The sequence below is a fragment of the Furipterus horrens genome, unplaced genomic scaffold (genome assembly GCF_987537825.1).
Source record: "Furipterus horrens unplaced genomic scaffold, mFurHor1.1.pri manual_scaffold_4, whole genome shotgun sequence".
NCBI lineage: Eukaryota > Metazoa > Chordata > Mammalia > Chiroptera > Furipteridae > Furipterus > Furipterus horrens.
In genome coordinates, this window is record NW_028327174.1 from 52,526,585 (window position 1) to 52,541,335 (window position 14,751).

Genomic DNA, 14,751 nt, shown 5'->3' on the forward strand with positions numbered 1-14,751 from the left:
GATGAGGTGGAAAGTCGGGAGCCCCTGGAAGGAAGAGGGCAGGTGGCTGGTGAGTCCAGGGTCAGGCAGGCCTTAGGCTATGAGCAGAACAACCTATAAATTGTCAGGTTGCTGGATGCAGTCTGGGTAAGGCAGCATTATACAGGTGTAAGATGAGCTTCCTGCTCTCTCAGGAGGACTTGGGATGTGAAGCAGAGCAGCTCATAGTCCCTGCTGTGAGATATGGGCCTTGATAGAACTCTGTCCAGGGTGCTGGTCACGGCCATACCTTCCTTGGCTGATTGCTGCCCACACCTGTGCTGCAGTCATACCCAACCCCAGGCACATCCCCAATCTGGTCACACTGTCTCCAACCTCTTGGTTCTTATACGCACTGTTGCCTCTGCTTGGGACACTTCTCCTTTTTCAGCATGGCTCACTCATCATTCTTCACATCTCTGCTATGATACCATGTCCTCCTGGAAGCACTTAATGATTCCCCAGACCTGGGGTGGGCCTGTCCTCTGTGCACTGTAGCATTGATTCTATGCTTAACACTACTCTTAACAAGCGTATCATGTCATAATTGCTTGTTTGCCTGCTCATCAATGAAGCAGGACTGTAAGCTCTTTGAGGAGAAGAACCAAGTCTTGTTCACTGCTATTTCCCCAGCATCAGGCTTGGTATGTAGTAATGACTTATCAAATGTTGAATGAACACATAAAGGATGATAGGCCAAAAGTGGGGAACATGGGGAGAGGGGATGGCAGGGTGTGTGTGACCACATCCCTCAGGGTTTATATGCCATGTTAAGAAGTTTGAGCTATTTTGGAAGGTAATGGGGAGCCATGGAGGGCTGTAAGCATGCTCAGTTTTCGATGTGAGAAAGACCTCTATAGCAGCACCATGGTGAATGAGTTGGATGAGGATAAGAGTGGGGACAGAAAAATCAGGAGGCCTCCTGCATAGATCCCAGAGGAAATGGGTGTGGGGTAAGATCTAGGGAACAGATGGAAGGGTGCCCTAGGTTGGGAGAAGGGCACCTATGGGATGCAGGGCAATGGCTGGAGAGAAGGGGGCTGCTTGGCACTTGTTTTCAGAGCTTTTGCTATATGTCTGCTCTCTCTTGCTAAACTGTGAGCCCCTCCCACAAGGGCTGGAGCCCTCTTTTCTCAGCACCTACCCTGTGCCCAGGATACCAGCCTCTGCCCTTGGCAAGCCCCCAGGATGAAGTCTGGGAGGCCATCCCCTTACCCTAGCATGAAGAAGAAGGGGCCAGAGTCCTACTGATGTTAGTGCGGCAAGTTTATTGAGAACCCAGGAACACAAAGAACAGTACAAACAGATACCCCACCCCTCTCCAGGCCTCCCTGGAGCTTGCAGACATAAGCCCTCCTGCTGCGGACAAGGCTGGGCCTCCCTCACACCACCAACAGGTGTGTGGGCTGTAGCAGGGCCCACGTCTCCACGAGCACCCAGCCCACCTCATGAGCTCACATGCCGCGGGGTTAAACCAACAACCCAGGAGAAGAAGCAGCCAGGACACATGCCCCTTGGGGAAGAACCATTTCGGGGTACTAAGGGATCCCCTGGGCCACCAAGGACTGTGGATCCTTCTGGGTCAGGAGAAGAAGAAAGAAACCCTCTTCTGCCAGGGAAAGAAAGAGGAAGGAAGCAAAGGATGGTGGGCCAAGGACACCTGCAGTGTGGACAGGCAACTTGGCATTCTCCAAATTAATCCAAAGCTGGGATGGTGATGGTGCCCAAAGACATTCTTTTTGGCTTTGGACTGCTCCTTTTCCTCCCAGGCACAGATTTTTGATATTGAATCTGCCTTTCTTGAGGCTGTTCAGATGGATGGTGAGGAGTGACCCAAAGGAAGGAAATTGGGAGTCAGGGAGAAACCAGTCTGGCTGGGGTAGCGGATGGAGTATCTAGATGGTGAAAAACATCCTCCTCTGCACCAGGCCAAGCAGAGCTGTACTGCTTCCTGGCAGGAGGGGCGGCTCCTCCAACCCAGAGTCCAGACACCTTGGGGGCAGGAGCAGGAGACACTGAGATGGTTTTTCCTTGGGCAGTGGCTGGCTGGCACTAGGCTCTCAGTACTTCGTCCGGCAGGAGGTAGTGGTGGCCACGAAGCGGACGCTGGAACCGCGGCTGCCACGGCCCCCACTGCAGCTGCTGAAGCCACCCTCGGTGGGCAGCGGGCAGGGGACGCTGGGGGCGCAGGCATCCCCCATGAGCACCGAGCAACCCCGGGAGCCTGTGCTTAGCAGGTTCCCACCACCCATGACAACCTGGGCACCACTCAGGCTGGAGCCGTACATGCCACCAGAACAGATGTTGCTGCTGGAGAAGGTGCCTCCGCTGCGGGAGAGGGCGGAGCTGGTGGCCAGGGGCTCAGGCCCACATACCATGCCTCCGCGGGAACTGCTCACGGCTGCAGGAGAAAGAAACTGTCAGTGAGGCTGCCAAGTCCTTCACATTCCCCAGTGTGGGGTGGGGGCCGGGGCTGGTGGCACCAGGGAAGTGGCCTGAGTGGAAGTGGTCCCTATTGTCTACACAGTCAATACCCACTTTCCCCCCCTCTGCCTGACTCAAAGGCTGTGGCTGTACTAGAGTCAAATATTCAGGGTACAATGGAAGGATTCAGTCAATTCCCCAGATGTTTGCACATAGCCATAGGCTGATTCTCATTCACATATGGCCAAAGTCAGGCTGGGTTTTGTCGGGAGTATAGTGAGTTACATTACCCAGACAGCTGGAGCAGTAGCCTTTATGAAGCCATGAGGCTCCTGTCTTCCAATTATATCCTGCCCCTTGGTGGTCCCCACATTGCCTCTCTAATGAGTCCCTTGTCAATTCTCTTCTGACCCACTGATGGCCCTGCTTGTAGCCCTCTGATTTCCACTTGACCCACCTCCATGGCCCAGGACCCTAATCGGACTAAAGCTTGCTTAGACCAGCTCTCATCTGTGCAGTGCCCCTCTTTCTTGCCTCTCTTCTTATCAGAATCCTTCCTGACCTCCACCCAGCCTGACCTCCCACAGAAAGCCATTCCTTGCTACCTCGCCTCCCCACCCCTGCCACGGGCACTGGCATTCAAGTACTTGCAACTCTGACTGTCTGACCCACCCAGCTTAGCACTCATTTCTACCATACATCTGTATATATTTGTGCTTTTGGAGGCAGAAATCTGGGTTTGAATTCTGGTTGTGCCACTGACTATGTGACTTCTGGCAAATCATGCATTATTTCTGAGTGAGCAAAAGGAGGTTGCCAGTGTCAATTTCTTCCACCATGGTGCCTTTGAGGAGTAGGCTGACAGTGGATAGGACTCACCTTCTCAAGAAGAGTATGATTCTAGAGGGCAGGGGTGGGGGCTCACCTCCTTTGTGCCCCACCCTGCAGTGCCAGGCATGGGGCCCTGCATGCATTGGGCACAACCAATACTTTGGTAGAAGAAGCATCAGCAGGGGACTTCCATTCAGCCTTATCCCATCCCCTGCCATCAGGAGGGTAGCGAACTCCCTGGCAGAGGCCCTTTCATTCCTCTGCCATGGCTTTTGTCCCTAAAGGACAAGACCACTCAAAATGAAAGAGCTGCCACTCTTCTGGAACCCTCTCTCACCTAGGAGGCCCTGCAAACCTTGGCGATTGCTCACTGTGGAGAAGGCAGGCTCTGGAGAGATCTCAGACCTCTGCTAAGGGGATGCTCCCAGTTTAGGGGCCAGATGGTTCGTGTTCCCCTGACCATCCTGGCTACACCAGCCCTGGGCTCCTGACCCCAGTGTGGGCCTGAGTTTAAAGGAAATTTTATGGACCCCAGGAAAGAAATGTGAAGAGGAAAAGACTTAAGTTTCTTACATATGTTTACTGGTCCAACACCTTCGCAGATCCTGGTGAGAGAAAGAAAGAAGTCGGTTAATAAGTAGTGTCGTTCCTTGAAAACCTGCTTGCTCTCAGAAGGGCTTTCTTGGCTGAGTAGATCAGTGGACTTGTGGTTTTCACCCTTAGCTGTACAAGCATCCAGAGAGCTTTGAAAAATGACATTTTCCTAGACCCTACCCCAGGACTAGTTAGCAGGCTAACCAAATCTTTTAAACAGGCTAACCAAAGGAAGCAGAACTCCCTGTTTCAGGTACAGCCCATCTACAAACTTGCCTTTAGGAGGCACAGATTCAGAGTCATGTTCTAATCCCCTTCCAGGGTCAACCTGACTAATGTTTGCAGAATAGGTTCTCTTACTGCTGAGATTGCTTATTGCAGCAGTTCTTCACCTGGCCGCTCCCCCTACTTAGTCCAGATGCCCAAGTCTGACCTCATTCCCTCTTGGCGCATGAAGAGCACTCACCGGATTTCCTCGCCCTCCAGCAGGCGCCTGTAGGTGGCGATTTCAATGTCCAGGCCCAGCTTGACATTCATCAGTTCCTGGTACTCTCGCAGCTGCTTTGCCATGTCCTGCTTGGCCTGCTGCAGGGCGGCCTCCAGCTCAGCCAGCTTGCACTTGGCATCCTTGAGGGCTGCCTCACCCTGCTGCTCCGCCTCGGCCACCGCGGCCTCCAGCTTGGCCCGCTGCAGGGAGGGTAGTTTGCATGGGTTTTGGCAGAGACTAGGGTATTCCCATGTGGGGCTAGAAACACTGCTCCCTGTTGATGGGAACAGAGTCTGGTGCCAAGCCAGGGTTGGAGCCCATGTGGCATGCTTTCTTAGCGACTGTCATCCAGAAGTTTGATGTCACCAGGGCCAGTGTTGCTTTTCTTCAGTTCCCATTCCCACTGATTTTGCACTTCCTGATATCTGCTGCCCCAAGAGTCATGAGGGGCAGAGAGTGAAGCTATTCTTTCTCCTTCACTGGCTCTCCTCAAGTAAGCCCCAGGCCTTTTCTTCTATATGGGAGACCCTCCTTCCCTTCCACATTTTCCTCCTTCAGGAAGTCTTCCTGGACTAATCACTCCATTCCTCCATTTCTGGGTCCCAGTGATCTCCCTCATGTCATCAGACCTGGGGCTCCCCAAATCTCAAAGCCCTGCCTTCCTCCCTCTTGGGCTTTCTCTACTTTCCTTTGCCCACCTGAGCCTTGGCGTGCTCAATCTCCGTCTTCAACCTCTGGATCAGGCGGGTCAGCTCACTGATCTCATTCCGTGTGTTGCGCAGGTTGTCACAGTGTTGGCCAGCTGTCACCCGCATCTCCTCATACTGCGGGGGGATGGGGAGAGGGGGATGTTTGAGGGTTCAAAGGTTGAGTTAAGACCACAGCTTCAACTGAGTTGGGAGTCTCAGACCTCCACAGAGCACACTTCATTGTATATGAGTCTCTCACCCCAGGGCTGCCTACATCCCTTCTTCAGCCTGCCTCTGCCCACCTTGGTCTGGTACCAGGCCTCAACATCAGCCCGACTGCGCCTGGCAACCTCTTCATACTGGGCCTTGATTTCGGTGATGATTCCATCCAAATCCAGGTCCCGGCTGTTGTCCATCTTCACAATGACTGATGTCTCTGAGATGTGTGACTGTAGCAACTCGATTTCCTGTGTTGAAGGATCAGTAAGACAGATGGACTCAGAGTCCCATCAGTGGCCAGGAGGTTGCCTCAGGGTCCCCAGGATGTGGTGTTAGGAGCAGAGAGCATTGCTCATTAGTTCAGAGCAAAACAATGGAGCAGGCCATCCAAACCAAGGGCAGAGAAAGACATGACTGAGAACCATTTCCATTTGACTTTAAACTCTTGTTATGTATTCAGAGACATCCCTTTAATGCCCTAACTTGCTTTGGTGAATATTAAGACCATGGGGGACTAGGTTTTAGGTAAAGAGCAGTGAGAGCCATGCTAGGGCTTAAACTTTTCTTTGGATTATCCACAAAATGACTGTGCCATTCATGGATTATTGAGAGCTGACAATATTTTAGAACATGGCAGTCTAGGAATTTTTATTTTCCACGTCCTTAATAGAACCAGGGAGTATGAAACTGGCCTGCAAGAGACAGGCTCTAAAGTGGGCTTTTTAAAAAGCATTTCTACTTAGAGCCAGACTTTTAGCTCTGGCTGGGTCTACACCAGACCAAACAGACCACTTATGAAGCAAAAGAGAGTTAGTTCACTTGACTGATTAAGTCAAACACAATTTTTCTTACATCTTCTAGAAAATCAATTTTCCAGAGTCTTTTGATCAATAGATAGGAAGTGACCTTCCTAGACTCCAGTCTTTGGATTGACCAACAAGAGGTTGGATCATAGATCCAAGGAGTTTACTCATAGACCCAAGTCAGGCTGTTGAGAAGCCTGCTTACCTTACCTTCTCCACTGGTAGATACATCAACATATAGAAGATATAGATTTGAGTGAGAGGAGAGATGTATGTTAGCACATGTTAGAAAATTTGCTAGTCCAGATGAAGCCCCCAGGGAGTCTAGGTTAAGCACTGATCTTATATGCCTCAGAGGGGATGGGCCCTTACCGCCATGTATAAAGTTTTCAGGAAGTCAATTTCCTGAGCTAGGGTGTCCACGTTGACCTCCAGATTTGATTTATTTAAGAAAGCTGTATCCACATCCTGCATAAGAGAGAAAGATAAGATGCTCATTACTTGTGTACTGTTTAACTTCCCACTTTTGTGGAGTCTGGAGAGGGTAGGAAGATCAGATCAATCCCCACAGGGCCAGACCAGGCTGTGGGATGGGTGGTGAAGTCGCTGGGTGGAAATGCAGCTTAGTGACTGTTGCTCTTCTCCTCGTGCAACATAAAAGCTCCCCCAGGGCTGCTGGACCTTTCCTGATGCTTATTTAAAGGCAAGAAGAATCGGGATAACCAAGACTCTTGGAAGGGCACCTAAATAATCTAACTGATTTTAAATAATCTGAGGCCAAATTAGAACTTTGAAGGGAACCTGTGTGACCTTAGGGGTTCCTCTCTGTGTGAGTGGTTCGAGACACCACAGGGCCACCTGGGTAGTTTCCTGGGTCATCTCAAGAACGTTGCCTGTCTGAAAGAGAAGTTTGCCTGGACCGATTGCTCTCCCTTACCTTCTTCAGAGTCACAAACTCATTCTCAGCATTGGCCCGAAATCCCACCTCCTCTTCGAACCTGGATGATAAGAATTAAGAGGGTAAGTTCTCATTCTGAACTGAGAGCCAATGACTTCCAGCTCCCCAGCAAGCCTCTTAAGACCTGTTACCAGCTTCCTGTTGCTATCTACATGTTCTCAGCTGCTCTGTCCTTTCTTTATGACCTTACATGAACCAGTAGCCCTCGGTTTTTACCAAATCCCTTTTGCCTTCTCAGATAGAATGTAGGGTCTGAAAATCTAGTTCATTACTATGCTCCTTTGCTAGAAAAGACTTTGGGTCATTGCACGTGACCGTAGAGGGTGTAGGACCCAACTTGTGGCTGAACTTGGGCACTGTTCTCATAACCAGAGGGCTCCTTTTTCTGGGGCTAATTTACCCATCCCCACAGTTAGGACTAGGAAAAATCCATGCCAATTTCAAGTCTCCTTTTTCCTCAGGACCCATGAAGGACCTCCTCCTGTTCCTTTACGTATCACTGCCCTCTACCTCTGTCTCCAGGCTGGATATTGAAACCAGCATTCAACCCTGGTTCTTCCAGGTGCTCTCATCTGAGCTTGGCTGTCACTTCAGGGACCAGCCCCTGTCCATCCTTGGTCAGTGCGGTCCAGATGCCACTCACTTTTTCTTGAAACCCTCAAGGACATCCTGCATGTTGTTCTTCTCAGCCTCCAGACGGGCCCGGTCGCTGTTGGCTACATCCAGCTGCCTCCGCAGGTTGGTGATGTAGTTCTCAAAGAGGGGCTCCAGGTTGCTCTTGGCACATTTCTGCTCTTGGAGGAAGTTCCACTTGGTCTCTAGAAGCTTATTCTGCTGTTCCAGGAACCGCACCTAAATCCACAGGGGCAGAGAAAGAGAAATTGAAGTGCTTGACAGAGTCACCTGCATGTCTGCTGGTTCTTCTGATGGCCAGACTCTTGACACTGTGGAGACATCGTTCTCTCCTCTGTTAACTTTCGTTCCTCCTTTAATTCTGTAGAACCTGGAAGAGCATGTCTCTGAAACCATCCTCATGCTCAGCCAGGCTCAGCTACAAACAGAGGCTTTTGAACCAAAGCACCTCAGGACCACTTTTTTCCTACCCTCTGAGAAAGGGGTAACCCAGTTCACCAGGAAATTCAAAAGACTGATTCTGCCTGAGCTGGGGTTTGTCTTTTTATAAAAACTGATGTCAGCCATCCATGACCAGAAATGAGGAACAAAGTAAAGTACATTTGGGGTGGGATATGGCATTAGGAGGTGGGTCATACCCACCATCCCAGATACTCCATCTGCTGAGACTTATAGAGCTGGAGGAAAACTTAGAGATCATTTGCTCCCACCCCTCATTTTAGATGAGGAAACTAAAGCTCACATCTGTGAGCTTTCTATCTCAGGCACAATCAGAGCATTCCCATGGAGACATGGTTTGTGGGATGTCAGCTCCACACTATTATTTCTCTCGTCAGTCTGAAGATCAGTGACTACCCGTGGCAGTTGCCCACTATTTCCCTCAATCTAGGTAACTAGGCTGAATCTGGGTACCCCACATAGAGGTACGAGTTCTTTGTTTTGTACTCCATTCTGCACCCAGCCTCAGGAACTACAAAAACTTCAATAGGGCATGAGGGACTCAAAGGAAACCTTTAAAGTCTACAATAGCCAGCACCTGGTCAAAGTCCTAGCATTTCCAGCCGGTTTAGGAGGTAGTTCTAAGTGACTAGGTAGTAGGTCTTAGTTTGTCCAGATGCCCTCATATTTGGCTGGATGTTCCTCTTTCCTCCAGAAGATACAACCTCTGCATTAGTCTATCCCACCAGGCAGTGTTCCTCAGGGTTGTCCTTGCCCTGCAGCAGAGTGACCTGGAAATCATACTGCAATGCCTTTGGTGGACACCTGGAGGATCTAGGGGTCAAGTTTGATGCCCTAGGCCTGGGCCATTTCTTCTTGAGGGAAAGAACACCCGAATGCATTTTAGCTCTCATCATCCCAGACCCAGATATTGAGCTGTACCTTGTCGATGAAGGAGGCAAATTTGTTGTTGAGGGTCTTGATTTGCTCCTTCTCATCCCTCTTCACCCTCTGCGCATTGGGGTCAATCTCCAGGTTGAGAGGGGTCAGTAGACTCTGGTTAACAGTCACTGCTGTGATAGATGGGGATGCTGGGACTCCAAGTCCTCCAACTCTGTAGCCAAAGCCAGAGCTGCTAAAGCAAGGGCTGCCAAAGCCAGCACCACTGAAGCCATAGCCAAGGCCACTGCTGGCTCCAAAGCCCAGACCAATACCACTGCCAGTCCCAACACCTAGACTAGCACCACACCCACTACCAAAGCCAAAGGCCCTTCCACTGCCAGCACCAAAGCCAACTCCACAGCGAATGGGACGAGGGCCTGCAGCTGTTATCCGGGGTGAGCATGATCCATAGGCGATGACGCTCCGACTACCAAGGCCACCAAGGCCTTGGAAGCTGGACCCACTCCTGCAGGAGGCAGAGCTGGCCCGGAAGCGGTTCAGGTTCTGGGGAGCCACTGCTGAGCAAGAGCTGAAGTTGCCCACTTGGCGACTAGAGCTGACTCGGAAGGAGCGGCAAGACATGATGGCTTCCTGGATGAGAGCAAAGCAGCGATTGCAGAGTGTGGGGCGAGCTGGAGCTAGGAGTCCCTCTGAGGCTAGTGGATCCCTCTCACCCCTTTTATGTGTGTAGGGATTTGAGGATTGGTCCCATAAAAATGGAAAAGGCCATTTGGATGCATTTATGAGCTTGGGTCGTTAGCAGAAACTCTTCATGCCTGTAACCTCCTTAACAATGAGCTAATCTCAGACACACCTATTCTCCTTAGGATCAGAGCTATAATATCAAACCTATAAACATTAAAAACACATAAGCACATAAGCATTATAGTCCTATTTTTTCCCACAAGTCCACCACAATTGCCATTATGGGGACATTAATTTGCTTGGTCATAAATCCAATAGACTTTTTCACTGCAAGTATGGCTAACCACCAGAAAGTTAGGATGGTAATAGCTCTAGCAGGAGGCTCACATAGGATGAATCTATACAGATATAACCCCCTAATGAGATGGGGTATGCAGAAGAGAGACAGAGTCTGTAGAGCTCCTGGTAAGAAATGGTATGGTGAGAATACAGTTTATTGCATCTCTGTAGATGAATTAAAAGTCCAAAAACCTTTTGCAGTATTTTATCTGTCTTCTATGATCTGGTTTGGCTGTTTACATAGAATTTCAATCTTTAGTAAAGCTCATTTGTGGTAGTCTAGACACATGCTTAATTTGAGACACTCAAAGGGGATTCATTCATTCATTCACTCAGTCATTCAACAATTACCAAGTGCCTACAATGTCCCAGTCACTGTGCCTGGTACTGAAGTTACTGAAATATAAAAAAGATGGTCTCTGCCCTCACGATGATGGGGAAAGATTAATCTTGAGGACTTCCACCAGTCAATACTTTTCTTGCATAATTTAAGGCCAAAGCACACCAATAATTTGGCCACTTATCTGTGTGAAAAGTCAGCCACATGATTTTGAGCCCCTCTCCCAGTACACAGGAGGGCTCATTTATAGCTCTGTCTGAGCAGGATACTTAAATTATTAATGACTCTTTGATTAGGATAGAGAGATAAAGCAATAAGCACCAAGATAGAAAATGAAGAGTTCTAAGCCACTGGATATTGTTATCAGCATTATCAATATTACACAATATTTCAGGACCCAGCAGCAGGTGTTTGCCTTTTCTATTCCAGCAGGTGACATGGTTTGTCTTATCTGTCTTGCGCCTGGGGGAACCTATGCTTACCTGAATAGTAGAATTTTGGGGGATGCTTGGGATTATGCTTGGAAGGGAATATGTGCTTTTGACTGGAGCTCCTTTCTTTCTTCTCACTTGCTATACCTCTTTATTCCTCTCTTGCCTTATTGCTTTAGCTACAACTTCAGTCTGATGTGGAAAAGCAATGGTGAAGGAGACATCTTTGCCTTATTTCTAATTTTAGTCAAAAAGCTTCAAGTTTCTTATCATTAAGCATGATGTTAGCTGTAGGTTTTTTGGTAGATATTACTTATCAAGTTGAGGAAGTACCCTTCTGTTCCTAGCTTACTACTATTTTTCATAAACCCAGTTATCAGGTATATGTCTAATGGGAGAAGAGGCAGAAAAATAATAACGAGAGGATGCTTCTTGTGAAGATTACTGGTGGACTCCCTGTTGCTAAATTCAGTGCTCTGTTCTCAGCTCTTGTTTCACTTGACCTATCAGCAGTATTTGACATAGTCGGTCATTCCTTTTTCTTGAAACGCTTTCTCCTTTTGGTTTCCAGACATCACACTCTCCTGATTTTCTTGCCATATTACTCGCTGCTTCTTTTTAGTCTTCTTGGCCAGCTCCTCTTCATATCTCCAACCTCTAGGCACTGCCACACTCTTGGACTCAGCCCTATACCTTTTCTCTGTTTTCTCTATCCTCATTCCCTTGGTGAGATCATATGGCTTCATAACTTTAAATACTCTCTGTCCACTGAAGATTGCCAAAGGCCTATCTGTCTTTATTCCAGACTTCCCCTCTGCACTCCATATGTATACTTAAAAAAAAAAATTCATCTGAGGATATGTTCATTGATTTTAGAGAGAGAGGAAGGGAAAGAGAGAGAAAGAGAGAGAAAAAAATATCAATGTGAGAAACATAGATCAGTTGCCTCCCACACGCACCCCGACTGGGGATTGAACCCACAACATTTTAGTGTATGGGATGATGTTCCAACCAGCTGAGCCACTTGGCCAGGGCTCCACACGTATACTTAGATCAATGTCTCTATTTGGATATCAAATAAGCATCCCAACCTTAATATACCACAAACTGTTCTCCCAAATGTTCATACTAAATATGTTCTACTTGCCAGGCTCACTACCCCCATAGTAACTGAGGCCAAAAAATCTGAGAGGCAACCTTCATTCCTCTGTTTTCTCCATATTTCACATTCAATCCGTGGCAAATCATGCCCTCATAATGTATCTGGACCCCTACAACTTCTCACCACCTCCAACTGCCACCATGTGGGCCCAAGCTCATCACTCCTCACAGGGACTACTGATGTATCCTCCAGCCTGTCTCCCTGTGTCCTCCTGTCTCATTCAGTCTTTTCTTAACACCACAGTCGGTCATCCATTAAGAACACATTAGATCATGACATTTCTGTGCTCAAACCACTTTAAGGGTTCCCCATCCTGCTCAGAGTAAATACCATACACAGTCTGCCCTCCCCTTTCACTGACCTCGCCACCCTCAGCCGCCCTGGCCTCCTAGTTGCCCATCCAACAGGCAAGAAAACGCCTGCCACACACACTTTCCTACTTGCTCTTTTTTCTGTTGGGAACTCTTTTTTCTCAAACAGCTACATGGCTAGGGCCCTCAACTCTTCCATGTCTTTGATCGTAAGTCACCCCTATTTTAAACCCCTCCTCCATGTACTGCCTGTCTCTCTTCCCTGTTCCCTTCTCTCTGTAGCATCCTCACCACTGAGATCCTCTCCTGCGCAGGTTGGCTGGCTCACAGACTGCCATCCCTTGCTGGAATAAAGCTCCAGGAGGCAGGCAATGTTGTGTGCTTTGCTCTCCCCTGTGTTTCCAGTGCTTAGTAGCGTGGGACATGTGGTAGGCATGTTATATAATTTTCCTGAATGAATGGATATACCACAAAGATTAAAAGCAGGAGGAAAAATGGGAGACAGGAGCAGGGTGTAACAGGAAGAGAAATTTAGGTATTTGGTGGTGCAGAAACTCACATACTCACAGGGGAACAAACCCAGTTTGCCCTCCAGCTCTGGCTTCTGGAAGCTTGAGTCTAGTGGTTGTGGAAAAGGGCATTCCCCTCCTCTGAGGCCAAGCAAAGTGATCCAGGAGACTGGTGAGGGGACCAGAGGACCCCTGTGGAGATGAAAGGGAGAGGGGAGCTGGAGGGATGGCACAGAGAACACCAGCTAGTGTGCTAGGCCCAGGACAGAAGACCTGGCCCAGCCCTTGGAGTTGGATGGACCTAGGTTCAGTCCCAGTGCTGCCACCTGCCAGCAGTGTGACCTTGGACAGTGTGCACTGAGGGCAGGGTGGGGGCAGGCTTATGCTTTGGATGGTAGGCAATAAAGGCTGCTTGTCTGTAGAGAACTTAGAAAGCAATAATATAACCAACTAAGTGTTGATCAGTTTTTATTGTCACTGTGCACTGCTAGTCTACAAATACTCTCCCTCCATGGTATACGAGTGACCTGGGGGAAATTGTTTAACTTCTCTAAGCCTTGGTTTCTTCATCTGTAGAGTGGAATGATCCTTACTTCCCAGTACTGTGCAGATGAAGTGTGAAGTGTTTGGGTGTATACTGTGTGGTTATTGTCATCCATTTCCCCCCTGTTTTCTTTCTTTCCTCCTTCAGTCTTTTCCTTCTGCCTCTTCTCTGTCTTGCACAATCCCCTCTTCGCTTCTGTTGTAGGTAGTCATCCCTGGTCCAGTCCAGTACCCCACCCCCTTCCCGCTCCGGCAGGTGTTCATTATCCCATCAGCCATTCCTGGGACTGTCCCATGTGTGGGCTCAGTTTCCTTCAACCCTGACCAGGCTGGGCGGGGTGGGGGTCATTGGGACCAGGCAAGCATAACCCCTGTTCTGGGATGAGCTGATGCCATCAGCAGTTTATGATTCTGAGGCATCATTTCACCAGATGATGTATCAGTCATTTTTAGGGGGTGGCCGGTGGGGAGAGGGGGAGGAGTCGCCCTCGAAACTCCAGGCTGAAGGTTTTGCTGCTCCAACAGTTTCCTCTTACTGCTGTCAGTCAGCCCGAATGTAATCCAGAGATGTGCTGGCCGAGCCCAGCCCAGCGCCTCCCTGTGCAGCTGCGGAATGATGGCTGGCTCATCCTGAAGCCATCTGTGCAGCAGGGAGGGGAGGAGGGGAGGAGGGGTGAGGGGCAAGGTGGTAGGGTAACAGGGAAATCCCAGATGCTAAGAAGGCTTTACTAAGAGCCGCCTTCTTCAGAGTCTTTCCGTTTTGCCCAGAGACAAGTTTGTGCTGGAGAGAGGCCCTCACTGGGAGGTGTTCATGCTGAGACCTGCCCTGTGAGGAGGGAAACTCAGGAGTCCCCCAGCAGAAGGAGGGGGATGGTAGGAGAGGTGGAGTCCACCCCTGTGTGTGCCCTCTCAGACTGATGGCCCTTAGATGGAATCTAAACACCTACTGGGAGAGAAAAAGCACCCCTCTTTTTTGGGCCCATCCCCACACTCCAGGCAGGATGATTTTTTTTCCAGGTTTAATCCAGATGCCTCATATTACCCACACAGCTTCACCTGCCCAGGGTAAAAGTATGGGCGTGAGGTCAGTTTGCTTCAACGAGCCCTTGCTGCACACTGACATGTGCCCGGCATTGTGTTTAGCTGCTGGGGTGGTTTGTGCCCAGCCCCCTTCCTTCTGTCACACTTGGTGGTCCTCAGTTGTCCCTCCTCTGCGCACAGTGCCATTTCTTAAACCACTCCCCCAAACCCAAGAGTGGCAGTAGTAGGTGCACCTGAGGGGGCTGGGATGAGGAAGGGATCCTGGAGAGACAAGTACCCCTGGGGCCGGGGGCAGAGAGCACCCGAGGGAGGAGGCAGTGGGGGCAAGGTAGGGCCTTGTCAGGAGAAGAGAGGCCCCGGTGAGGAGGTAAAAAGAGGGACAAAGAAATGCAAG

General features: G+C 49.5%; 1 protein-coding gene across 1 annotated transcript; it reads right to left on the reverse strand.

The window, feature by feature from the left end:
- Positions 1-1,801: 1,801 nt before the first annotated feature.
- KRT84 (keratin 84) lies at positions 1,802-9,675 on the reverse strand. The gene is made up of 9 exons (XM_090273212.1): positions 9,037-9,675; positions 7,667-7,875; positions 7,003-7,063; positions 6,438-6,533; positions 5,346-5,510; positions 5,053-5,178; positions 4,334-4,554; positions 3,847-3,878; positions 1,802-2,419 (listed from the first exon to the last, which is right to left on the reverse strand). Exons 1-9 carry the CDS (start codon positions 9,616-9,618, stop codon positions 2,079-2,081), a joined length of 1,833 nt encoding a protein of 610 aa, XP_090129338.1. The 5' UTR covers positions 9,619-9,675; the 3' UTR covers positions 1,802-2,078.
- Between the last annotated feature and the right edge of the window lie 5,076 nt (positions 9,676-14,751).

Bases quoted from the DNA above. Each gene is read 5' to 3' on its own strand.
- KRT84 (XM_090273212.1), bottom strand. From the start codon at position 9,618: ATGTCTTGCCGCTCCTTCCGAGTCAGCTCTAGTCGCCAAGTGGGCAAC. The intron at 6,534-7,002 runs GTAAGGGAGAGC...TCTCTTATGCAG, and splicing joins AGTTTGTGACTCTGAAGAAG to GATGTGGATACAGCTTTCTT. The intron at 3,879-4,333 runs GTGAGTGCTCTT...TTCTCTCACCAG, and splicing joins CTGGAGGGCGAGGAAATCCG to GATCTGCGAAGGTGTTGGAC.